General features: G+C 35.4%; 1 protein-coding gene across 15 annotated transcripts in view; it reads left to right on the top strand.

Moving 5' to 3' along the window:
• CCDC150 (coiled-coil domain containing 150) overlaps positions 1–26,845 on the top strand; it is a 79,305-nt gene that overhangs the window by 32,233 nt on the left and 20,227 nt on the right. For 6 of the 15 annotated variants that reach the window (XM_072812690.1, XM_072812689.1, XM_072812695.1 and 3 more), the window contains 6 exons: positions 35–159; positions 830–1,007; positions 1,549–1,617; positions 11,550–11,663; positions 17,936–18,019; positions 23,618–23,725. In XM_072812690.1, coding sequence (XP_072668791.1) covers positions 35–159; positions 830–1,007; positions 1,549–1,617; positions 11,550–11,663; positions 17,936–18,019; positions 23,618–23,725 — 678 coding nt within the window. Of the gene's footprint in view, positions 1–34; positions 160–829; positions 1,008–1,548; positions 1,618–11,549; positions 11,664–17,935; positions 18,020–23,617; positions 23,726–24,102; positions 24,163–24,585; positions 25,087–26,845 lie in introns of those variants that run through there. The other 9 variants (XM_072812694.1, XM_072812696.1, XM_072812702.1 and 6 more) reach the window with 8 other exon arrangements.

Raw genomic sequence — 26,845 nt, 5'->3', positions numbered from 1 at the left:
ATCTCAGCTTTTAAATATTACTTCCAAAACTCAGGTAGAGCAGAAAATGATGACACAGACATTTCAAGAACAAAACATACTTCTGGGTGCAGCCCATGCCAGTATCACCTCTGAGCTACAGACTGTCCAGAATGAGAAAACTCAACTCCAGGCACATCTGTAAGTAAATTATAGGCAACTTTTTATGTATGTTTTGTTCTTAAATTTGTATTTCTTCTGTCTCTCTTTTTTTTTTTTAAGATTTTATTTATTTATTCATGATAGACATTGAGAGAGAGAGAGAGAGAGAGAGAGAGAGAGAGGCAGAGACACAGGCAGAGGGAGCAGCAGGCTCCATTCTGGGAGCCCGACGTGGGACTCGATCCCGGGATTCTAGGATCACGCCCTGAGCCAAAGGCAGGCACTAAACCGCTGAGCCACCCAGGGATCCCTGTATTTCTTCTCTTTAATGAAACGTTTAATGAAACGTTTAATTCTGCATTTCTTGAACCAAACACAAAGCTAAAATAAAAACTTTGCCCTCAAGGAACTAGTTTTGTTAGAATGTTTTTGTAACTGCTCTCAGCCAGTATGTTCTCCAAGAACATGAGTCTACGGACGCCTGGGTGGCTCAGCGGTTGCGCACCTGCCTTTGGTCCAGGGCGTGATCCCATGATCCTGGGATCAAGTCCCACATCGGGCTCCCTTCATGGAGCCTGCTTCTCCCTCTGCCTGTGTCTCTGCCTCTCTCTCTGTGTCTCTCATGAATAAATAAATAAAATCTTAAAAAAAAAAGGTCTATTAAAGAGGTCCAATTTAGCACTCATGTCTCCTTGTTCTCTTCTTACAGGGACCATTTAATCCTTGAGCATAATCAGTGTATCCAGAAAGCACAGGATACCGAGAAGAGGACAGTCTTGCAGAAAGAGCTACTAGAATCAACTATTGCAAGATTGCGAGGTGAATTGGAAGCATCAATGCAAGAGAAGAAGTCTCTGCTAGGGGAGAAAGAAAGACTTCAGGAAGAGGTAGGTAGAAGCAGATTTATGTTACCTCCTGGTTGTGGTGATGATCTTGTTTTAAAACTATTTTAAGTGCAGAAGACGAGATATACAGCCCAGATGCAGTTTGTCTGAGTTGCCCATTACAGAAATATTTAGGTGACCATGTCTTGTAGCATGTGAAGTAGATTGTGCCGATCCGAGTCCCCTTCTACAGCATTAGTGAGTGTTAACTAATAGCTCACACATCCTCATGATAGTGAAGGGGTCAGATTTTTAAAAATTGCTTTCCCCTGAAAGAGTGGGACAGTGGAGGTTAAGGGGGAAGAGCTCTGCCTTCCTATTTAGGAAGGAACCAGCAGAGTCTGACATGCAGACGTGTCTTTCTAATTTCAGGGCTATTTGTGAAGTCTGCTCTGCCTCAGAGACTCCCTGAGTGGCCCCTTTTCTGAGAGGATGTGCTATCTCTGCAGTGTAGGTATTAACATGCAGGGTGTGTCTGCTGTAGTAGAGCCTGCTAGCTGCTTTAAGATTGACCGATTTCTTTTTTTCCCCCTTCCTTGGACAGGTTAATAAAACCGAGAAAGAAATAGTGCAAGAAAAATGCAATTTGGAAAAGGAATTAGCTAAAAACAAGGTATTCCACATTTTATTTGTTGATATTTCACTATATTTTCTTCTGCATCTCTGCCTCCTTATCTTACTGAGGAGATGGGTTGTTTTGTTGAAAACTAACCTGTGGGAGAATAAAGAAGCCACTGAGGTGGATGCAAGTCAGAGCACCATAGTCGCTGTAGCGTGAGGCTGCTTCCGGGGAGCTTTCGCTTGTTGAGCATCTGGTGTTTGCCAGTGAATCATGACGCCTCTGGCCCTAGTGTTCACTGAGTATTTTAGCCAGGAAGTCCCTTGAGAGTGAGCTAATGACCCTGTGGGAGGCAAAGACATAATTGCTGATGGTGCAATTTTATTTTGTTTTTTTAAAAAGCTAACTTAGGCTTCCTAAGTGCCTATTAGCACCTGTCACTTCATCTGCAAGATACTCTTTCCTGGGTTCTAAAAACATAGAATGGCCAGAGACACAAATATAATTCTAATTAAGATAAAACCAAAACCAGTCTTTAAAACATTTTTATTTGTGTTTCAAAATTTGAAGAGTGTAAAGATTATGTATCACTGTCATCCAGAACCATCTGGAGTGTCAAGGAGAATCAGCCTACCCAGACAGTAAATTCTGCAATACATGTTGATATAACTATCAATCCTTGATTGTTTCTTGGCTTCTGGCCCAATTAATTAGTATTCACATTATCTTTACCGTATATATGTGAGCTTGTAATTTAAGAACTGGGGAGAGAAGAAAGATAAATTCTGAGCCCAGGCTCTACTATAGTTCACCACTCAGGCAGGTAATTTGTGGTTTAGGGACTAAACTGTAGTGATTTGAAAATAATCCAACCTAAAAATCTTTTTAAAAAGTTCACTTCCCATGGTAAGGACTTGCTGATGTCAGTTTGTCCTCACATATGCTTTTTAAAATAGCTTTTTAAAATATGGAAAATTGATGGATACTTTTAAATTCACAAATGCTTTTTACTAAAAACAAAAACAAAAACAAAATACAAATGCTTTTTACTTAAAATGTAGAGAGTATTACATGGCTAAGGCAAATGCTGTATTTCTGTGATTGAAACATTGCATTATTTTGCTTGTCTGATTTTATTTGAATGTAGGCTAAGTGTAAATATTTGGGACTGAAAGATACTTGCTCATTAGGGAGATTCCATTAGGTCAAATGATAATGCTTATACAGTGTCCCATTTTTTTTGGTCTAATTTGATATTTTTCAAATGTGTATTCATTATAAAGCTATGTTTTTCGAAAGTCAGACATATTAAGTTATACATAGTGAAATTCATCCTTTTTTTTACTGTACAGTTCTGTGAGTTTTGACGAACACATTATGTAACCACCACCACAATCAAAATACAGAACACTTCTATCACCTCAGAAAGGTCCCTCGTGCCTCTTTATAGTGGACCTCTTCCTCTGCCTCCATCTCTTGACAACCACTGACCTGTTTTTCTGTTCCTATAGTTATGTCTTTCCCAGATTATCCTACAAATGGAATCATACAACATGCAACATTTTAAGTCTGGCTTCTTTTATTTAACCTAAGGCATTTGAAGTACATCCAGGTTCTTGCTGTGTGTATCATTGTTGTGTCTATTGCTTATATTCCATTATATGAATATATCACAGTTTTTTTTGCCCATTTGCCACTTGAAGGACATTTAACTTGGTAAATTTTGGCAATTATGAATAAAGCCTGTATAAATATCCACATATGAACATATATTTTTATTTTTATTGGCTAATTATCAGGAGTTGGAATTCTAGATCCTACGAGAAATACATTATTTGACATGATATTAAACTATTGAGCTGTTTTTCAAAGAATCTACTATCTTGCCTTCCATCAATAGTATAAAAGAGTTCCACTTTCTCTCCATCCTCACCAGCACTTGGTATTATTGGTCCTTTTAGTTTTAGCCATTCTAACTGGTGTATACTGGTGTATCATTGTGGCTATAATTTGCATTTCTCTAGTGATTAATAATATTGAGCATCTTTTCATCTGCTTATGGGTTATCCACAAGTTGATGTATCTCTTCAAGTCTTTTAATCATTTTAATTCAATTGTTTGTTTGCTTAGTATTGATTTTTCAGAGATTTTAAAATAGGTTCATATTGATTCTTATGTAAAAAATTCATACTCTGTATATGTAGAAATCTTCTATGTGCTTTACATATTTTTTCTTCCATTTTATGCCTTGTTTTTTAATATTCTTTCGAAGAGCAGAAGTTTCACATTTTGATGAAATCCAACTTGTCAATTTTTAAATTTATGGATCATAACTTTTGTGCCATATCTAAGAAATTTTTGCCTAACCTAAGATGGCAGATTTTCCTTTTTATTCTCTAGAAGTTCTATAGTCTTAGGTTTTACATTTGGTCTATGATCCATTTTTAGTTAATTTTTGTATATCATTCAAATTATATTTTAATTTCATAAAACATGCAAAGTTCACTTTATTTTCAGGTGGATTGTATGATCTAGTATCTTTTATTACTGACATATAATTCATATACTGTAAATTCACCTTTTTAGAATATACAATTCAGTTTTTAGTTTATTCCCGAGTCTGTGCTAACATCATCACTATCTAATTCTAGAACCATTTTATTTTTTATTTTTATTTTTTTTTTAAATTTTTTTTTAATTTTTATTTATTTATGATAGTCACAGAGAGAGAGAGAGGCAGAGACACAGGCAGAGGGAGAAGCAGGCTCCATGCACCGGGAGCCCGACGTGGGATTCGATCCCGGGTCTCCAGGATCGCGCCCTGGGCCAAAGGCAGGCGCCAAACCGCTGCGCCACCCAGGGATCCCTAGAACCATTTTATGATCAAAAAGAAACCCGGTACTCATTAGCAGTCACTCCCCATTCTGCTCTTCTCCCAACCCCTGGCACCACTATTCTACTTTCTGTTTCTACAGACGTGTCTATTCCCACATTTCAAAAAGATAGAATAAAGCAGTATGTGGCCTTTGGGGTCTGGCCTCTTTAGTAGGTATAATGTCTTCTAGGTTTATCCATACTGTAGTATATGTCAGTATTTCATTCTTTTTTATGGCTGAGTAATATTTTATTGTGTGATGTACCACACTTCATGTAGTCGTCTAAGAACCCCACTATTCTGGCTGTGAGGAATAATGCTGTGAATATCTCTGTACAGTTTTTTTTGTGTGTGAGTGTATGTTTTCAATTCTGTAGGAGCAAAACTGGGTCATAGGATAGCTATCATTTTGAGAAACTACCAAAGTGTTCTTTTACGAAGTGGCTTTGTCACTTAACAATCCCACCAGCATGCATGAAGACTCAAATATCTCCACATCTTCACCTACATGTTACTGTCCTTTTTTTTTTTTTTTTATTGGTGTTCAATTTGCCAACATATAGAATAACACCCAGTGCTCATCCCATCAAGTGCCCCCCTTACTGTCTGCTTTTTAAGAAATTAATATACCCATCCACGTGGGTATGAAGCATATCATTGTGTCTTTTCAACTCAGGTGAAATTCACATGATAGAAAATCAAACACTTTAAAGTAAACAAGTCAGTGGCATTTTTATATTTATAGTGTTGTATAACCACCACCTCTGTCTAGTTCCAAAAACATTCTCATCACCCCGAAAGGAAATCCTGTACCCATTAAGCAATCACTCCCTTTTCCCTTCTTACCCTAAACCCTGACAGCCATTAACCTGCATCCCATTTGTGTAGATTAACCTATTCTGGATATTTCATATAAATATAATCATACAATATGTGATCTTTTATGTCTGGCTTCTTAGCATAACATTTTTGAGGTTCATCCATGTTGTACATGTCAGTACTTCATTCCCTTTTACTCCCTTTTATGGCTCAGTAATAGTCACTGTACGTGTGTCTTTGTATGTGGTGTACATACACAATTTGCTTTGTTCCTCTATTGATAGACATTTGCATTGTTTGCACCTTTCAGCTGTTATGATTAGTGCTACTATAAACGTGTGTGTTGTATGTGTATTTGTTTGAGATATATACCTAGCAGTGGAATTGCTGGGTCATATGGTAATTTTGTTTAACTTTCTGAGGAACCACCAGACTCTTGTCCACCGTGCTGAACCATTTTACCTTTCCACCAGCAATGTACCTAGATTCCAGTTTCTCCACATCCTAACTCCGTTATTTTTTTGGTATTTAATAATAACCATCCTAATAGATGCGAAAAGTGGACCCTTGTTGTGGTTTTGATTTGCATTTCCCTGATGACTAATGATGTTGAGCATCTTTTTATGTGCTTATTGGCCATTTGTATACCTTCTTTGGAAAAATGTTTATTCAGATTAGTAGCCCATTATAAATTGGGTTGTCTTTAATTGTTGAGTTGTAAGAGTTCTTTATATATTCTGGATAGTAGACCCTTATCAGATATGTGATTTGCAGATTTTTTTCTCCCATTTTATGGGTTCTGTTTTTAAATTTTTAGATTTTTATAATGTTCAGTTAACTTTTTTCTTTTTTCTTTTTTTGGTTGCCTGTGCTTTAGATGTCACATCTGAAAACCTGTTGCCTAATCCAGGGTCACAAAAATTCACACTTTTTTATTCTAAGAATTTTATAGTTTCACATACTATATTTAGTCTTTGAACCATTTTGAGTTACTTTTATATATCAGTTGAGTTAAGAGGTTCAACTTCATTATTTTGTCTGTGAATATCCAGTTGTCCCAGCACCATTTGATGAAAGGCTGTTCTTTCTATTAAATAGTCTGGACTCCCCTGTCAAAACCCAATTAACCATAGATGTATGGGTTTATTTCTAGACTCTCAAGTCTATTCCACTGGCCTATATGTCTTTCCTATGCCAGTACCACAGAGTCTTGATTACTGTGGCTTTGAAGTAAGTTTTGAAATCACGATGCAAAAAAAAAAAAAAAGGAAAGAAAGAAAGATGAAGAGATATATAGAAGGAAAGAAAGAAAGAAAGATCAAGATGCATGAATCCTCTAACTTTGTCTCTCCTTTTTTTTCAAAATTGTTCTGACAATTCTGGATACTTATGTTTCTATATGAATTTTAGGGTCAGCTTTTCCATTCCTGGAAAAAAAGGCAGCTGTAATTTTGATAGTTTGTATTGACTCTGTAGATCAATTAGGGGAATATTGCAATCATTATTTTTCTATATAAGAATGTGTCATCTGCAAATAGGAATAGTTTTATTTCATCCTTTCACATTTTGCTGCCTTTTTTTTTTCCTCTTTCTTGTGTAATTGCCTTAGCTAGAATCTCCAGTACAATGCAGAATACAAATTTTGAGAGCAGACAGACATCCTTGTCTTGTTCCTGATCTTAGGGGGAGAGCTTTCAGTCTGTCACTATTAAGTATATTAGCTATGGGTTTTATCTAAATGCTCTTTGACAGGATGAGGAGATTCCTTCTCCTCCTAATTTGGAGATTTTGTATCATGAAAGTATGTTGAATTTTGTTAATTGCATTTTCTGTTTATCGAGATAATCTTAAAGATTTTGTCCTTTATTGTTATGGCATATTACATTGGTTGATTTCAAATGTTGAAGCAAACTTTCATTTTTGGGATAAATTTTACTCACTCATGAGTATAATCTTTTTTATATGTTGTTTCATTTGGCATGCTAATATCTTGTTGAGGATTTTTGAATTGTTATAAATAAATAGTTTTACAGTTTTCTCATGATGTCTTTGGTTTTGGTATCAAGTAGTATTGGCCTCTTAAAATGATAAGTATTTCCCCCTCTTCTATTTTTGGGAAGAGTTTTTGAGGGATTGGTGATAATCCGTCTTTGAGTGTAGAATTCATCACAGTTCTAGGTTTTCCTTTCTGGGGAACTTTTATTTGTTTTTAATTTTTATTATTGATTTAATTTATTTATTTATTAAAGATCTATTCACATTTTCTATTTCTTTTTTATAGTCACTTTCAGTAGTTTGGGTATTTCTAAGAATTTGCCCATTTTCTAGGCTTTCTAATTTATTGGCATATGATCGTTCAGAGTAGCCTCTTTCTTCGTTTAAGTTCAGTGTATTGTTCCTTCTTTCATTCCTTTTTTTTTTTAAATTTATTTTATTTATTTATGATAGGCACACAGTGAGAGAGAGAGGCAGAGACATAGGCAGAGGGAGAAGCAGGCTCCATGCACCAGGAGCCCGATGTGGGATTCGATCCCGGGTCTCCAGGATCGCGCCCTGGGCCAAAGGCAGGCGCCAAACCACTGCGCCACCCAGGGCTCCCTTTCATTCCTAATTTTAGTAATTTTTCTTTCTCTTTTTCCTATCTTTTTCTCTCTTTTTTGTTTTTGCTTTTGTTTGTTTTTGTTAATACAGCTAAAGGTTTGTTGATTTTGTTCATGTTGTTAAATAACCAACTTTTGGTTTTAGTGATCATCTCTATTGTTTTTCTCCCCTCTCTTTTGTTTCTGCCCTAATCCTCATTATTTTCTTCCTTCTGCTTGCTTGGATTTAATTTGCTCTTTTTCTAGTTTCTTAAGATAGCAGCTTAGGTTGTTGGTTTATTTCTTCTTTTTTTAACAGCTGTAAATTTCCCTTTAAGCCCTGCTTTAGCTGCATACCATACATTTTAGCATATTTCCATTTTCATTCAACTCAAAGTATTTAACTTCCTTGCGATTTTCTTTTTGACTCATTGGTTATTTAGAAGGTTGTTTAATTTTCCCATGTATGTGACTTCCCCAAATGTCCTCCTTTAATTAATTTTCAATTTTATCTCATTGTGATTGGAGAACATACTTTGTATAATTCCAGTCCTTTAAATAAACTGAGAGTTGTTCTATAGCCTAACATATGGTACATGCAGGAGAATGTTGCATGTGCTCTTGAGAAAAATGGTATTCTGCTGTTGCTGGGAGGAGTGTTCTGGAGATGTCCAGTTGCTTTACAGTGTTGTTCAAGTCATGTCTCCTCATTGATTTTCTGTTTAATTGTTCTATACATTATTGGAAGTGGGTTATTGACATTTCAACTATGTTGAATCATTTATCTCTCCTTTCAGTTCTGTTAGTTTTTGCTTCATTTATACTGAGACTCTATTATTGTTAGAGGTATATATATTTATAAATGTTATATCTTCTTAACGGATTGACCCTTTTTTCAATATATAATGTCTCTTTTAGGTTTTTGCACCCAATTCCACCATGGCAGGGAGTTCCCATACACACAACATCAAGCAGTTTTTGGATACCAGCAAGGTGTCCGAGAATTCTACTCAATTCTTACACTACTACCCAGAGATAGCATTAGATTCCACAGGGTAAGGGTTTAGTCCTACAAGACTGCCCCCATCCCTGAACACCTAGCTTACACACCAGTTGTAGACTCCAGGCTGTTACACCAGGCAGTTGTGTTTCTGACCTCCTCTTTAGATTCTTTTAATTTACAAGAGCGGCTCACAGTACTTAGGAAATACATTTACCAGTTTATTAGAGGATATAACAAATGATACAAATCAACAGCCAGATGAAGAGATATATAGGGTGAGGTACGGGGAAAAGTCAATGAGCTTCCATGACCTCTCCAAGCACACCACTCTCCCTAATTTCCATGTGTTCACCAACCGAGAAGCTCTTGGAACCCAGTCCTTTGGGGGTCTTATGGAGGCTTCATTGCATAGTCTTGATGACTAAATCATTGACCATTGGCTGATTCAGTCTTCAGCTCCTCTTCTCTCCCTGGAGGTTAGGAGCTAGGACTAAAAGTTCTAACCCGCTAATCACATGGTTGGTCCTCCTGGCAATCAGCCTGTACCCTTGGATGGGGTCCAGAAGTCACCTTCATTAATAACAAGACACCCATTTCACCTTTAAGGCTCTGAAATGTTTTCAAGAAATGTGGATGAAGGCCACATATATCTCAGGCATATATTTTGGTCATCTGAATGACCAAACGTATTTCTTGTAAACCATTGTGATAAATGGTCTTCTTTATCTCATGCATTTTTGTCTTTATTTTGTCTAATATTAGTATAGACACTCTAGCTCTTTTTAGGTTATTGTTTACATGATGTATCTTTTTCCATTCTTGTACTTTCAACCTATTTATGTCTTTGAATCGAAAATGTGTCTCTTTGTAAGCATACAGTTGGACCTTTTAAAAAATTCATTCTGCCTATCTCTGCGTTTTTGGTGGACCATTTAATCCATTTATATTTATCATAATTACTGATAAGGTAAGATTTACATCTGCCACTTTACTCTTTATTTTTTATTTTTTTTTAATTTTTATTTATTTATGATAGTCACACAGAGAGAGAGAGAGAGGCAGAGACACAGGCAGAGGGAGAAGCAGGCTCCATGCACTGGGAGCCCGACGTGGGATTCGATCCCGGGTCTCCAGGATCGCGCCCTGGGCCAAAGGCAGGCGCCAAACCGCTGCGCCACCCAGGGATCCCTACTCTTTATTTTTTATGTCTTAAATGCTTTTTGTTCCTCTCTGTCTCCCATTACTGCCACCTTCTGTGTTAAGTAGATATTTCTAGTGCACTATTTTAATTCCCTTATTCTTTCTTTTCCTATATATTTTTGAGTTATGGGTAGCAGAGTTACAAAAATACATATATAAGCACCTTGTATATGTACATATGTTGCTACCTTTACTGTAGTAGCTGTACCCTTTATTTCTGTATGTGAATTCCAGTTATTGTCTAATACCCTTTTATTTCAGCCTGAAGAACTCCATTTAGTATTTCTTCTAGGGCGTATTTTTCTAGTACTACAGTCCAAGCCCCACCAAAGAATGGACCCTGATCCAGACCCACACAAGTTTAATTGAGATTAGAGAGAATTGACAGTTTAGCAATTGATCTTATATATGAACATGTTATATCTCTCCGTTTTATTTAGGTTTCTATTTCTCTTATCAGTATTTTGTAATTTTGAACATATTAAATATTGGACACTTTTTTTTAGATTTGTACTAAAGAACTTCATCGGTTTTGGTACTATTACAAATGGTATACTTTTAAGAAATAACAATTTCCAGTTGTTGCTAGTATATAGAAATACAATTGAGTCGCATCCTTATATCCTTCAGCCTTACTGAAGTCACTTATTCTGGTATCTTTTTGTATATTTGGGGGGGATTTCCTATGTAAATAATCATATCTACTGTAAGTAGAGATATTTTTACTTCTCCATTTCCAGTCTCGAGGTCTTTTGTACGTTTTCTTGCCTTATTGCATCGGGTATGGCCTCCTATATGATAATGAATAGGAATAGTGAAAGCTGATATCCTTTTTTTCCCACTGTTAGGGGGAAACATTTTAGTCTTTTACTATTAAGATTGATATTAGTTGTAGGTTTTTTATAGAACTACTTTATCAGGTAGAGGTTTACATGATTTAGAGGTAGAGGTTTAACTATAGGTTCCCTTTCATTTCCAGATTGCTGAGTTTTTATCCCAAATTAATGATGAATTTTCTGAAATGCTTTTTCTATATCTATTGAGATGGCCATACATTTTTTTTCTTCTGTAATCTATTGATATAGTGAATTATACTAATTAATTTAGAATGTTCAGTAAGCTTTGTACTTCTGGGATAAACAGTGTCCTGGCTTGTTATCCTTTTTACATATTGCTGAATTCATTTTACTAGTATTTGGTGGAGACTTTCTGCATCTATATTACATTAATATTTAAGTAATACCAAGTATCAGAAGGTCTTCTAGTAAATGTGAACTCTGTAATTTGTCATAACCCTCCTGCTGAAGACAACTAGAAAAGCTGATACATTTTAAAAGAAAGAAAGTTTAAAAAAAAATCTCAGAGCTGTCAGTCTACAAATCCCTCCGTTTAGAGACAGGAGGACATGTTCATACAATAACTTCCAAATTATAGTTAAAAATCATTTTTAAAATAGGATATTTTTGGATCTAGAGTAAATAGATTTCTTTTCTCCTTTTGTGTTTCAAAGGTAGACATAAATGAATTAACCCACAACCTGCAGACTCTAGAGGCAAAGAATAAGCACCTGGCAGAAAAAATGGCTTCTCTAGAACTTCAGCAAGTCACTTCTGATTACAATGGGGTGGGTATAAAAAGGTCAGTCTAAATTTGGAACTAATGACTGATGAGTTTTTAAAAAATCAGAAATTAGGAGATGGGTTTTGTCATTTGTTTGTATCTTAATATTATCAATAAGTCCTGAACAACTCAGGCTACGTATAACAGAGAGCCTTATAAGTACTCAAACAATAAAAGATTTAAGAAAACAAGAATTTAAGGCGGCTAATAAACATATGCCTCCACAGATGATCTATAATACTGAAGAGCACAAATATATATAGTGTTTTAAGATATTTCCTCTTTCATTAATATGAGGAAGAAACTTGTATTTTTCTTTTCCTTGTCTGACAGTTCCATTAGGCCAATCAGTAATAAGTACGATTTCTAAAAGCCGTTTGACAAGGTCAGTGCAACACAGATAAATGGTAGAGTTCTTAAAACCTCTCTCCTTGAAGGGTATTTAAAGAGATGATCATTCTGTTAAGCAGCTAGTAAGTTTTCCTGTGTGCTTTTGAGTGCTTGAAAAAAAAATTTGCGATTGCTTCTATAACATGCAAATCACCTTTGAAAATTGCATAGAAGGCCCTGATGTGAGTCTCGCTTAATCTGAGTTAAATTCTTTCAGCCTCTGTCATAAGCTGCTCATTACTTCAACTATGAAAACCTAGAGAGTAAGTCTAAATCCATGACAGTTTCATGGCTTTAGAGCCAGACTGCCTGTGTTTCAATTTTGGCTGTAACCTTGGGTATGATTCTTAACCTCTTTGAGCCTCAGTTTCTTAATCTGTCAACGTGAGGAAAATAATACCGTTATTAAGAAGTTGTTTGAGGATCAAATAAGTTAATACATGTAAAGCATGTAGCAGATGACTAACATTTATTGAAATTTTAGTATCTGAACCATCCTAGAAAAAAAGCCTTTAAGTTGCTATTACAGCAACAAGGTACATTAGCTCTGATTCTTGATACTCAGACCAACTCTCCCTCCCCCAAGATTAAAGATTTATCAGTTTCCTCTGTTTGTTGGGCTACACATCAGCTGGTTCTATCAACCCACCACCTGCTTCTGGTCCCTCTGGAAGACCACATATCAGTCTGCCTGATTCTTTCATGCTCCACTGCCAACGAGTAGGCCTGTGGCATCACCCTAGTAGTGATTTTGACAGATCCTGCCAATGATTTTGTCAGTTGTTGATTCTTGCCTTCTCATTGCACCTCTTAAGGCCTCCCAGTGATAAACCACACCTCAATTTCAGCTTGTAGTTCTATGTTTCCACATAGAATTTTCTTTGACCATGCCTGCCTGGAAGTCCTCTGGTTGGCTGTATGAGTCTTGAGAAATGAGGCTGAGATGTCAGGATTTGGGTTTTGCTTTTTTTTTTTTTTTTCTTTTTTTAATCTCAGCAATATCATTAAACCTATCACCATTCAATGTTGGCAGTGTATTTTTGTTCTTTGGGAATTAACACTTGAAATTCTCTACCCTCTAGTTTAACCTCTTGATGGTCTTTGGAGATATGCTTATGAATGAATTTATGTTGTGTATGTCACAACAGATTTGAACTCAGACCTAGTTTCAACCCATGGTTCTATTTACTGTGTGTGACCTGTGCAGGCCTTAACATCAATGGCCTTTGGGACTAAAGGGATCTCCTAACTCTGGGGTTCCCAGAGCACACTGTATATATACATCAAAATAATAACTTCAGGGGTGCCTGGGTGGCTCAGTTGGTTAAGTGTTTGCCTTCTGCTCAGGTCATGACTTCAGGGTCCTGGGTTGGAACCCCATGTTGGGCTCCCTGCTCAGTGGGAGCCTGCCTTTCCCTCTTCTCCCTGCTTGTGCTCTCTTTCACTATCTCTGTCTCTCTCTCTCTAATAAATGAATAAAATCTTAAAAAAAAATAACTTCATTGATTAGAAATTGACCTATATATGTATCTGCCTTTACTCTCTTCAAGAACAGTAGTTACTTATCTTTAAACTCCTTTACCTGACATAGCACCTAATACATATGAGAGATATTTTAGAAAGATTGATTGAATAGAGCATACGGAGGGTCATGTCTGTCTTGTCAGTCTATGAAGATTAAATGTCATTTTGTGTAACACGCCCATCACAGGGTCTAGCATAGTATATCAATGTGTAAACATTATTCTCTTGTTTTTCTTCTTCACACTGATTTTGGATTTATTTTTATTATTTTGGCCTTTAATGATGGTATAATTTAAGTCTCTTACCACAGGCAGTTGTTCAGGGAACCGTAGTGAGAAATGATCCAAATGTGAGAAGCTTACCTTTCCTGAGTTCAAGTTAAATAACTGTCTTCCTGACTTCTCTTTTGGATTTCAAATGATAGCACTAGACAGAAATATAATTCCCACACAACTAGGACTTAATGATTTGAAATTAATGAATTAAATGTATTCTTTAAAACTAGGATGACAGCCAGTGTGTACTTGTACAGGTATCAAAGTTGGTTCCATTTGCTGTAGCCCATGCAAACTAGTTAAATATTTTGAATAAAGTCCCTGCTTACAGGGGTGCCTGGCTGATTCAGTTGGTAGAGCATGCAAGTCTTGATCTCAGAGTTGTGAGTTCGGGCCCCATGTCAGATGTAGAGATTATTTAAAAATAAAATCTTGGGACGCCTGGGTGGCTCAGGGGTTGAGCATCTGCTTTCAGCTCAGAGCATGATCCCGGGATCCGGGATCAAGTCCTGCATTGGGCTCCCTGTGAGGAGCCTGCTTCTCCCTCTGCCTATTTCTCGCCTCTCTCTTTGTATTCTCATAAAGAAATAAATAAATCTTTAATAACAAAAAATTTTAAAAAATAAAATATTAAAAAAAATCGCTGCTTACAATCTGCTTATAAACTAGCTTTACCAAAATGTTAGTATCTGTTGATTTTATGTATTCTTCTAACAGCTTCTGCTAACTTTCACAGCTCACTTAATTAGATCTTAGAAATAATTTTGTGGCTTACAGTTGATCCTTGTCAACCTGTCTTTCATATGTTAAGATAATTGTTTGTTTCCTGCTTTTTCCAAGGAGTGATATCTTTGTGTCAGTTAAAAATGCATATTCTAACTATTAGCATTTTTATTTGTATGCTAATTATCAGGTGATTCTCCAGTTTCTGTTTTGCTTTGCATATTAATAATCTTTATAGTATATTGCCAAGATTATTTAAGCAAAAATTAATCTCTGTTTGTCTTTCCACAACTCAGAATCAGAGATATTCACTCATTTAAGTGTTCTCTAATTTCTGGTCCTCCATTGATTCTCTTAAATAAACAGCCTATTTAAAGAATCTGAAAACCATAATTTAAATTACTGTCTTAATATTGCTTTCTGGGATCCCTGGGTGGCGCAGCGGTTTGGCGCCTGCCTTTGGCCCAGGGCGCAATCCTGGAGACCCAGGATCGAATCCCACGTCAGGCTCCCTGCATGGAGCCTGCTTCTCCCTCTGCCTGTGTCTCTGCCTCTCTCTCTCTCTCTCTCTCTCTCTCTCTCTCTCTGTGTGACTATCATAAATAAAATTAAAAAAAAACATTGCTTTCCTTTAGCAACTAGAAAAATTTTTTTGTTTGTTGTGAATTTAATTAAGTGACTTTGTGTCAAATATGAATCACATTTTGAGTTGCTTAGACAGCGTTCATCTAAACACTACATTAGCTTTCTCTATGACCTAAAAAGAAAATAATTTTTAAAGTATATTTAAAAGATTAATAGAATTTCTTTATGCCTTTGCTTAAAGGAGGGAGTTTTATTGAGCTAAAAAGTGCTATTATTTAAAAAAAATCCTGGACATATTTTATAAGAGACCTAGATCATCTAAGTTACTGAAAAACAAACAAAAAAAACCCCACCCTTTTCATATTCAAAAGGCAAGCAAAGTTATCTTTGAGTGTTTGTTAGAGGTAGCATATTTTAGGTTAAATCTTGGTGTTTTATACCCTGAATCTGCACTTTACAGCACATTGGGCACCTCAATTTATAGAGTTTAGAATTGGATTTTAAATACCTAAGCTTTTATGATTATGGTATAGCTTTGTTTTTATAACAGCATTGGCTGTCCTTGTCATTTATTTTTGCTGAACACTTGGTCAAAACATAATCCCAAATGTTGTGTTCATGGAATAGTTTTACCTTAGTTTCCAAACTAGAAAGTATTGTGGGAAAGGGGAACTTCCACTGACTGAAAATTAATTGATTAATTTTGTGATAATATATTGTTAATAGCCTCCTATTTATTTATTTATAAGAGTCTATATTTCTCTTAGGTTATTTTGAGACCAATACTTTATTGGTCTGAATGCTTTTTTTTTTTTTAAGATTTTATTTATTTATTCATGATAGACACAGAGAGAGAGAGAGGCAGAGACACAGGCAGAGGGAGAAGCAGGCTCGATGCAGGGAGCCCGATATGGGACCAATCCCAGGTCTCCAGGATTACATCCCCGGCCAAAGGCAAGTGCCAAACTGCTGTGCCACCCAGGGATCCCTGGTCTGAATGCTTTAAAAAAAAAAAAATGTTCCCTTGCCTTAGTGGGAACCACACATAGTAATTAAAAGTGAAACTTTAAGGGGGTACATGGGTGGTTCAGTTAAGCATCCAGCTCTAAATTTTGGCTCAGGTCAAGATCTCAGGATCTTGAGATTGAGCCCCATGTTCGGCTCCACACAGAGCCTACTTAAGATTCTCTCCCTCTTCCCCCTTGCATTCTCTCATGCTCTCTCTGTCTCTCAAAAAAAAAAAAAAAAAAAAAGGAAAAGAAAAAAGAAACTTTGAGAAACAATATATGAATATGTATAATTGTGTATGGAATAAATACTAATCGGATAGGACAAACAGATGACCATAATAGTTAATCCACTGATGCTTAATATTGGATACAGATCTTTATATTGAATGTGCATAATTTGGGGATAGATATAAAAGGACTAATCAGTCTTGGTGGCCTTTCCTTAGGTTTTTATCAAACCTAGAATGTCTAAAATGGCCTAATTCTTCTAGCCAAGACAATATCAGACTAGTGTACCCTCTTGTAGAACAGATGCTATCATGAAAGTACTTTGAAAAAATGAGTTACATGTCATTATGTAGTAATCTAGTTTGGAATGCGTTTCTGCTTTTATTTGGAAAATATTCACAATACTTAAAAAAGGTGCACTACAAAGTGGTAACTAAAGATATCTATAACTATGCCTTGTGTGAATATCCCTACATATGTGGTTTTTTCATTAATTTGCCTAAAATTGAACAGAAAACAAGTCTAAACTCCTTGGATTTAAGCGCTATTATTCACAGATTAAGCAAATGTAAACCATAAATAGGGATTATATGAATATGGGATATTTACCAACATTAATGACTTTCCATTCAAGATTTACTGCAAATGATCTGTAGTGCAGCTCATGGGCCTGTGTGATTAAGAATTTGCATTCTTAGTTGTATTTGCTTTTGTGTGTAGTATTCCCACAATTGATTTATGAAGATGATTTTGACATAAGGCAAATATAAGTATGTTCTGTTATTAAGATATAACACTGAAATTGATTATGGAAGGTGAGAATTTCCATAATCAATCAATAAAAGTGTTACCTAAGTACCAAGAAGATCCAACATTTAATCAAAAGAAAACTGTATTTTATACTTAGGTTTTTTGAAAAAGTCTGAGGAAAAAGACATATTTTAAAAATTGTCATTATTAAAGGATGCTTGAAAGACAAAATATATAATTTCATGAAATATAGAGCCTTCATTTGTATTTCTCCAAGACCGCACCTTGTTGAGTGCTTGATCGGTGTTGGAGTTTCCAGTAAATGTTTCTTGTGTTTGTCCAAAGATTTTTTTTTTTTTTTGCTGCCTTTTACTATGGTAACTGAAGTGTCTTCTGCTGTTAACATAGTTGTGATCATTTGCACCTCCTGTTTTCTTAAAGAAATATATAATCCTCAGACTACATATCTGCAATCACTGATACAACCAGCCCACATCTGTGTTGGACCGCAACTACAAAGCAATAATTTATGTAACAAAAATAGAATAATAAGCAAAGAACAACAAATTCTGGGACTCTTAAGGCATGCATACTTTCATTAGCAATCCCTTTACATGTTGCATATTAGCATGATGATTAGCTATTTCAGGGAAAAAACTTAAAAGCAGAAGAGGCAAGAAAATATGAATCGTGGTTTTGTCACTTTTGAAATGATAAGGGTATAAATACTGGTTCAGAAAATGGTTATTCCATTCTATGCTAGGTACTGATACCTGTGTTTGCTTTGTCAGCTTGCGCAACAGCAGGTGGAAAAGGTCTTGGGAAAAATTACTGAGAGTAAAAATAAACTGGCCTATGAAAAGGGAAAGCTCCAGGTATGAGATTTATTTTCTGCTTTGTGTTGTCTAATTTTTTTTTATCACAGTTGTCAAGCTAAATACTGATGGGTTTTGAGAGGACCTAGCTCTACTAATTCTATAACTTTGGACAAGTTTTTGAATCCTCCTAAGTTTGTTGCCTCATTAAATAAAATCCAGGTGACTTTTATTCACATATCTGTAATATTTTACTGAAACTTAAAATTGTGAAACCAAAGCCCATTCTGTTTTTATGATCATTCACTGAGAATGTAGAGAGCCCATGCTCTCATTTTTGCTGGAGTTTTATAACATTCTTAAAAAGAAATAACCCTGGAAATTGGGACTCAAAGGCAATAGACTTGAGTGAATGAGATGATAACTGTTTTGCTTCCTGTGGGCTTTATCCCTGTAGTACCCCCAGAGCAAGAAGCTTGCCACCGATAACCTACTCCAGTGGAAAGCTGAAGTCTGAGTAAGTGGTTCACAGCCTTAGCTACACATTACAATATGAGGAATTTTTTAAGCACCTCATCCTGGAAAGTGCATGATATCTGGCATTTACTTTGAAATGAATCAGAAAAAAAAATAATTTGATGGGTTGATAAAGGAAATTGATAGGTGAATCAGTATGTGATAAGTGTAAAAAAATTAAGGGTAGAATTTAGATGGTGAAGGTAGCACATTTATAGTAAAATTCTCTCAATTTTCCTGTATATTTATAAAATATAAAGGGAAACATCCCCATGATAAAGTTTATACGGTGGAGCAATTAGATCAGAATGTCAGGTAACAGATCAGAGGCTTCAGTGCTTTTGAAGCTCCCCAGTGATTCCAAGATGCAACCGTACTTGAGGACCACTGGATTAAATGGTATAAAGTGAAGTCCAGTTACGCTTGGAAACGTAGAGCTGATTGGATAAGTAATCTCATTACAGACATATAAAACACGTCAGTGTTAATCTCATTTCCTCTGCTCCAGGAGCTTATTATAGGGTTATTACCACACAAAATTGGCCCAGATATGTGAAAGGCAGATGGTAAACAATGGTTGTGAGACATCAGGTTGTCCACTAAAAAATAAGGCCATTGGCCACTATTTGTGTGCTTTTAATTAATATTTTTCTGGAGTCAGTGATACATTTAAGTATAATCATTTATACTTGTGTAACCTTGGACAAGTCTTAATTTTCTTAAATTTCACCTTTTAAAAAAAAAATCTAAAACCTGGGGTACCTGATGGCTCAGTTGGTTAAGCATGTGACTTGATTTCAGCTTAGGTGGTGGTCTCTGGGTCATGTGATCAAGCCTCGTATCAGGCTCCACACGGGCCATGGAGCTTCCTGAAGACTCTGTTCCCTCTGCCTCTGCCTTTCCACCCCGCATCCCGCCTGTGCCCTCTGTGTCTTAAAAAAATAATAATTTAAAAAATATTTATTAAAATGTTCAAAATAATTGTGATACTAAAAAAATAATTGTGATACTTTAATAGTTGTTTTTTTACTAGTGCATTCAATAACAAGATCTAATGACATTCCTGTAAACTCCATAATTTCAAACTAGTGATAAGCACAAACATCTTTTCAGGATATTTGCAGTACCTGTTATATGATATGAAACGATCTGTGATGTCTGTTGGAGACAAAGTAATAGGTTCCTGGTTTTTTTGTTCATTTGTTTTGTCTTTTAGATTCCACTTAAAGAGATATTATATGGTATTTGTTTTTCTTTTATTTCATTTAGCATAATATTCTCTAAGTCCATCCATCTCATTGGGAATGGGAAGATTTCATTCTTTTTTATGGTTATTCTTCCCAAATTATTCCAAAATACAGAAGAGGAAGAAAAACTTCAAAGACAAAACAAACGAACAAAAAAAAACCCAAACAGAATCATAAATACAAAGAACTGGTGGTTGTCAGAGGGGAGGAGAATGAGTGGGTGAAATAGATGAAGGGGATGAATAGGTACAAACTTCCAGTTATGAAATAAGTGACAGGGATGAAAAGTACAGCATAGGGAATATTATCAATAATGTTATAATGACTTTGTATGGTGACAGATGGTAACTATACCTATGGGAAGCTTTGTAATGTACATAATTACTGATTCACTATGTTTTATATCTAAAATAATATAATATTGTATGTCAACTATAATTAAAATTTTTTTAAATGTAGGCAATAAACCACAGTAGTATCAGCAGACCCTGTCACTTTAAATGGTCAAAGTCACCTGTGAAGACATCTGATCCTTGACTTTGTTTATTGGGAGTTTTTTGATTACTGATTCAATTTCACTACTAGTAATCAGTCTGTTCCCATTTCTATCCCTGATTCAGCTTGGGGAGATTGTATGTTTCTAGGAATTTATCCATGTTTTCTAGGTTGTCCATTTGTTGGCATATAATTTTTCATGGTATTCTCTTATACTTTTTTGTATTTCTGTGATATGGTGGTTATTTCTCCTGCTTCATTTCTGATTTTGAGTCCTCTTTTTCTTGATGAGTTTGGCTAAAGGTTTATCAGTTTTATCTTTTCAAAGGAGCAGCTCTTGGTTTCACTGATCTTTCTATTCTTTCAGTCTCTGTTTTCTTTCTGTTCTAATCTTTGTTATTTCCTTCTTTCTGCTAGCTTTAGGTTTTTTTCTTTTTCTATATCCTTCAGGTGTAAGGTTAGGGTGTTTAAGCGAGATTTTTCTTTCTTCTTGAGGTAGGCCCGTATTACTGTACACTTCCCTCTTAGAAGTGCTTTTGTTGTATCATGTGTTGTTTGATTGGAACACTTAGTCCATTTACATTTAAAGTAATTCTTGATAGGTACTTATTGGCATTTAATCATTTTCTGATTGTTTTTGTTTGAGTTTCATCTTTTCACCTATAAAGAGGGCAAAACATACCTCTCATCTACTTTTCACTAGGAAAGCTAGTCAGCATTACAGCCTAGGTGTATAGATTACTATTTAACCTTTTAGACATCAATTACATATTTTAGAGGTTATCCTCAGAATCGTTTAAGATTTTATTTATTTATTCATGAAAGACAGAGAGAGAGAGAGAGAGAGAGGCAGAGACATAGGCAGAGAGAGGAACAGGCTCCATGCAGGGAGCCCAATGTGGGACTCGATCCCTGGACTCTAGGTTAAGGCCCTGGGCCGAAGGCAGACGCTCAACCACTCAGCCACCCAGCCACCCTGCCATCTCTATCCTCAGAATCTTAAGGAAAATATAACTTTTTCTTGTTTGTATTTCTACAACAAGGGCTTAAGGTTTTTTATAGTCTTTGAAAGCTGAAACACTTGAAGCTATTGACTTACTGGTGTTTTTATGTCCTACCTTAGTTGGTGTATGGGGGAAAGTGTTCTTATACTATAATTTGTAAGATAAAGGAAGAGCTGCTGATTAGAATAATGATGTGTTCTCTCTAAATTGAATAATTGATTAAAATATAACCTATGAGTCATTTGATAAAAGATTATGGTATAAATACTGGGCTTTAGGTGCTAATGTAAATCTTGTTAGAAGCTGCTGCCCCATATTCAGATGTGGTCTGAATTTTATTTTCAGCGTAATATACTGTTCCATTTGATAAATATACCAAAATATATTTATCCTTCCCTCTATTGGTTGATATTTAGACAGTTTCTAGTTGCTTACAAACACCACCAATGTGATGCATTATTGTACATGTCTCCTTGTACTCATATGTAAAAAAAAAGAAAATTTTCTAGGCTAAGTATAATTCTCAGGAGGAAGAATTCCTAGGTTGTAGGATTACAGATCTTGAATTTTACTAGAATTTATTAAATTTCTCCTGAAAGTAGTTATACCAGTTTTGAAAGCAGTCTCTATGAGTCCAGAGTTACATGTGTTAACATGGATCAATCTCATAAAGTAATACTACATACTCTTTAGGGATACATTTATAGTAAAATTATTAAAAAGGATTAGGAATGGTAAATAAAAGACCTTGACCTAAGTTACTGTTGTTCCTGAAACTAGCTAGTAATGGAAGCTGCTTGGATCTTAATGACTCAGGAAAATAAGATCTCTGAGGGGCAGCACAATGTATTTGCTGTTCTTTCCCATTTGAATGTGCTGAATTAGAAATCATGCCAAATAAGACAATACAAAAATTAAAGCGCTTATAGATGAGAAGTTTCATGGCATTTTACTGTGTACATAGAAGTTGAGTTAGGGCAAATTATCTGAGAAATATTGTGGAATAAGGATATTCTGTGTTTTTAAAAAAAAAAAGGATATTCTGTGTTTTGCTTGAATAGAAGCAAATCTAAAAGTTTTCAGAATTAGCCCATTTTCCATTGGATTTCATAGGTTATTAGCAGTTTGCTTATGTTTAAAATGAGAATAATTGTTGTATCAATACCTCCTTTTAGAGGTGCCCATTTTAATTCCAAACCTTAAGTGAAAACCATGATGAATTTTTACTGATGATTTTAGGGAGTCACAGCACATATTTTATAATGTACCCTGTGGAAAAGAACAACAGAAACAGGAAGGAAAAAAAGGATACTGCTTAATGGAACAGGAGAGATTTCCTGAGACAAAATGTGTTTTTATGCAGTCTTTGAAAAAATACCAGTATTAGCAACCAAATTTTAACAGTTCTTGAAAGTGTCTAGTAACACAGCCAAGAAGTGTTTACCCTCTACAAGTAGAAAACAAGACACAGAGAGAGGAAAAAGTTGATTTATTTTTTAAATTTATTTATTTTTTAAATAAGCTTTTTTTTTTTTTAATTTATTTATTCAGAGAGAGAGAGAGAGACTGAGAGGCAGAGACACAGGCAGAGGGAGAAGCGGGCTCCATGCAGGGAGCCCAACGCGGGACTCGATCCTGGGTCTCCAGGATCAGACCCCGGGCTGCAGGCGGCGCTAAACCGCTGCGCCACCGGGGGGTGCCCGAAAAAGTTGATTTAAATAGAAAATTTTGTATGAAATTTTTTCTGATTCAGGGAAAGGCTCAGTAATGTGAATTGTTGATTTGTATGAAAGGGTTGGGTATGATAGGAAGAATATGTGGAAAAACACAATTTGGAGATTAATGAATGAATAAAATGATTTCTTTCCCCCAAATGATCATTTTCTTTAAAGAGAAAGATATGTTATCTTTTTCAGTTAGTGTTAAAATATAGTTCATTGTATAAGAACTTCATTTATTCAACTTTTATAATTCTGTCAGTAAAACAAGACTGTCATCTTGCGTATTGACAATTCTAATTATCCATACTCAAAATGTTTTCTGAATGTTAGATATCACAGTTTTTTTTAATTGCAATTATTACCCACAAAATCTCACTGTTATATTCATGAGTCATGTTAGTTTGGAGTTTCCATAAGCAATAGAAACCAAATGAGTTGTCTCAGTACAAGTAAATGGCTATAGCCTGCCTACTTTTAGCTACTGAAATAGTTATGTCAGCTGAAATAGCATTCTTTGCATGATTAGAAAAACTTAGGGTTACTTTTATAAGTTTTAAGGATTCTCTGTGGTTTTTCCAAACTCATGACATCTTTTTCCTTTTAGGGTATGTAAATATATAAACATATATATCTCATCAATAAGCCATATTTCATTCTTCTTCTATTTTACCCTAGATAAAAGTTAAACAGCTAGAAGATCAACTGCATACTTTTACTGAAACCAGTTCACAGAATGACCATCTACGCAAATTGAACAAGGCTCTAGAGGGCAAATATGCTCAGGTGTGATTAATAGCTACATAACAGATTGCTGTTATATTGTTTTAAGAAATTGATGCCTTTCTCCCCACCTTGCCATACAGTCCCAGAAAGATGAATATTCTCTCACTTGACTCAATTCACAGATATTTTATAAACACTCCCAATGTATAAGGTTTTGCTGAACTATAGAGAATAAAATATGCTTGAAGCAAGATTGGGACATCCAACTTATTTATGCTCTAATTGGAAGCTTAGGAATGTGCTCATAAACTTTATTATAGAATTAAAACTTATATCTTTCAGAAGGAAAATAGTTTGAGTGAACATCCATAGGGAGCACCATTTTAATGAAAGCATTGAGAAACACTTTCATAGAGCAAGTGGTTTTATAATTACAGGGAAACTCAGAACCCAGTACCAGTAAGATATACCTGCAACAGACAGCTCATTTGAAAGCAGTTTTAGTAGTATAAGTGCTTACTTGTCATCATGGTGGCCACTGAGGCTGAAAACCTTTTGTAGGTCACATAACACTTTAGCAAATGGATGGACAAATTAGACAAGATACAGAATATTTAGTGAAGAAAAATAAACCAGGATTGTGTTACCAAAAGAAAGTAATTCATTTCAGTGATTTACAAATTTGCCATGTATGAAATTTTTTAAAAAATCTTAAATGCTCAGTATGTCTGACTTCTGTATCTATAATTTTTTTGTTTGTATCGCATTGGTAACCAAGGAGCTAGAATGTGCCTCCAAATAGAATACTGTTAGGGTTCTAACCATCTGACTATACTGGAAACGGAGGCCTCATTAGATACACTCTCCTACAGGGAATTTGATTTAAGGAAGGTCTGTTTCTTCACTAGGACAACTTTACAGTGTGATTTCTTCATTTTGAAAGCAAAGGAACACATTTTCAAGTATATTTGCCATCACAGCTTCATTTAGAATATTGTGTTAAAAAAAAAAAGAATATTGTGTTGTTCCTCCTCATAAAAGGAACACTTATTGAAAAATAACTCTAGGTTTAGTTATTTTACCGTTTTTAATTGGTGATGCCTCCAAGAAGAAGGAGATCTCCAGAAAGGCCTGCATCATCCAAATTGATTGAAAGCTATAGGCCCCATGTAAACAACGTAAAGGAAAGAACTTCATCAGTTGGTTTGCCCAGTGTTGTTCCAAACTCTGCACGCCGTGTGACCTTTGCACCTAGTCTGACTTCTGTGAGAGCTTCTCAGGAGGTTGGAGACACCAGAATCTCTCTAAAGACTCTTTTGAATGCTATTAAAACCATGGAAGGAAGACTGGAAGGTAAAATAGACATTCTTGCTTCAAGACCATTAATAAGTGAGTCACCAAATTTTCTTAAACGGGATTCGGTAAGTGAAGACCACAAATTAAATCATAAGGAAATTTCAGATTTATACAACAATGAAGAAAAGTAGTATCAATCAAAAAAAATAATATTTGAATGTATGAGTAACAACAAGGAAGTTAGGTTCTTCACAAATAAGAAAGACTGACAGTATAGGTTGAAACCATCATTTTGGCTAGCACATAACTAATTTTTAGACAGATTTGGATGAACAGTGGCCATTGAGATTTTTTTAATCTGATTTGGAGTTTTTGAAAATTCAAAATATCTATCTAATCTTAATATTCATGATAAAATGTTTAGATAAAGCCTGCTTTTAAAATAGGAATACATTAATAAAAGCCTCAACAACTTGAACATTGGACAATATTTTCCAAAGAAAACTTTTTAGAGCATCCATCTTTGCTTGATATGTAAAAATAAAAAGTACTATAGCTTGTCTTCTACAGTTGACAGCTCTTTAGATCTCTTCTATAAACATTTTTGCTTAATAACCTTCATATGTATCTTAAAAACACTGGTAAAATTATAAAAACTATTCTTCCTTGTGTCTACTTCTAGAACAAAATCCAGTAGATTTTCAGAGTCTGTGAATTGGCATCCTTTGTAATATTCTTGGATCCTTAAAGAAAGAGTGTTTCAAACGTTACAGGTGCAAAGCTTTAAAGAAGTGTAATAATGTTGAGGAAGAGGTGGGGAAAAGATTTTTGTTGTTGCTATTGGAAGTATAAAATGTTACAGTTTCTTTTTTTTTTTTATGATAGTCACAGAGAAAGAGAGAGAGAGAGAGAGAGGCAGAGACATAGGCAGAGGGAGAAGTAGGCTCCATGCACCGGGAGCCCTACGTGGGATTCAATCCCGGGTCTCCAGGATCGCGCCCTGGGCCAAAGGCAGGCGCCAAACCGCTGCGCCACCCAGGGATCCCAGTGTTACAGTTTCTTAATGGAGGACAATTTATTTTATTTTATTTTTTTTTAATTTTTAATTTTTATTTTATTTTATTTATGATAGTCACACAGAGTGAGAGAGAGAGAGAAAGAGGCAGAGACACAGGCAGAGGGAGAAGCAGGCTCCATGCACCGGGAGCCCGACGTGGGATTCGATCCCGAGTCTCCAGGATCGCACCCTGGGCCAAAGGCAGGCGCCAAACTGCTGCGCCACCCAGGGATCCCTGGAGGACAATTTAATATCTATCATTTCATCCCACAATTGTACTTCTAGGACCTCCTTCTACAGATAGACCAGCTTATACATATGACATGTTTACAAGATTACTTATTGAAGTATTATTTGTTAATAGTAAAAGACTAGAAGCAACCACAATTTCATCAGTCAGAGACTAGCTAAATAAATCATGGTGTATTCATGGCTTGGAATACTGTTTGAATATATGTATGTGTGTATATATATATATATACATACACATATATATATTCTGAACCTTAACTATTTTAACTTAGTAAGTATATAGTATATATGTATGAGTAGGTTAAAAGAGTCAAGGTTCAAAAGTGTATACATAAGTATTTTACTAAATGTGTAGTAAAAGGTGAGGATAAAAAAATATATACATATGTGAGTGTGTATATATATATATGTTCACTTGTAATGCATAGAATAGCTCTACAATGAATCATAATTAATTGGCAACATTATTTTTGAAGAAAACTGGATGGCTGGGACATTTTTCAGTTTACCCTTTTGTGTCTTTTTTTTTTTCTTGTAAGATTGTATTTATTCATGAGAGATGCAGAGTCATGGGC

This window comes from Canis lupus, chromosome 36, assembly GCF_048164855.1.
Source record: "Canis lupus baileyi chromosome 36, mCanLup2.hap1, whole genome shotgun sequence".
NCBI classification, from domain to species: domain Eukaryota; kingdom Metazoa; phylum Chordata; class Mammalia; order Carnivora; family Canidae; genus Canis; species Canis lupus.
Note: the sequence above shows the minus strand (reverse complement) of the source record. Positions and strands in the feature narration are given on the sequence as shown.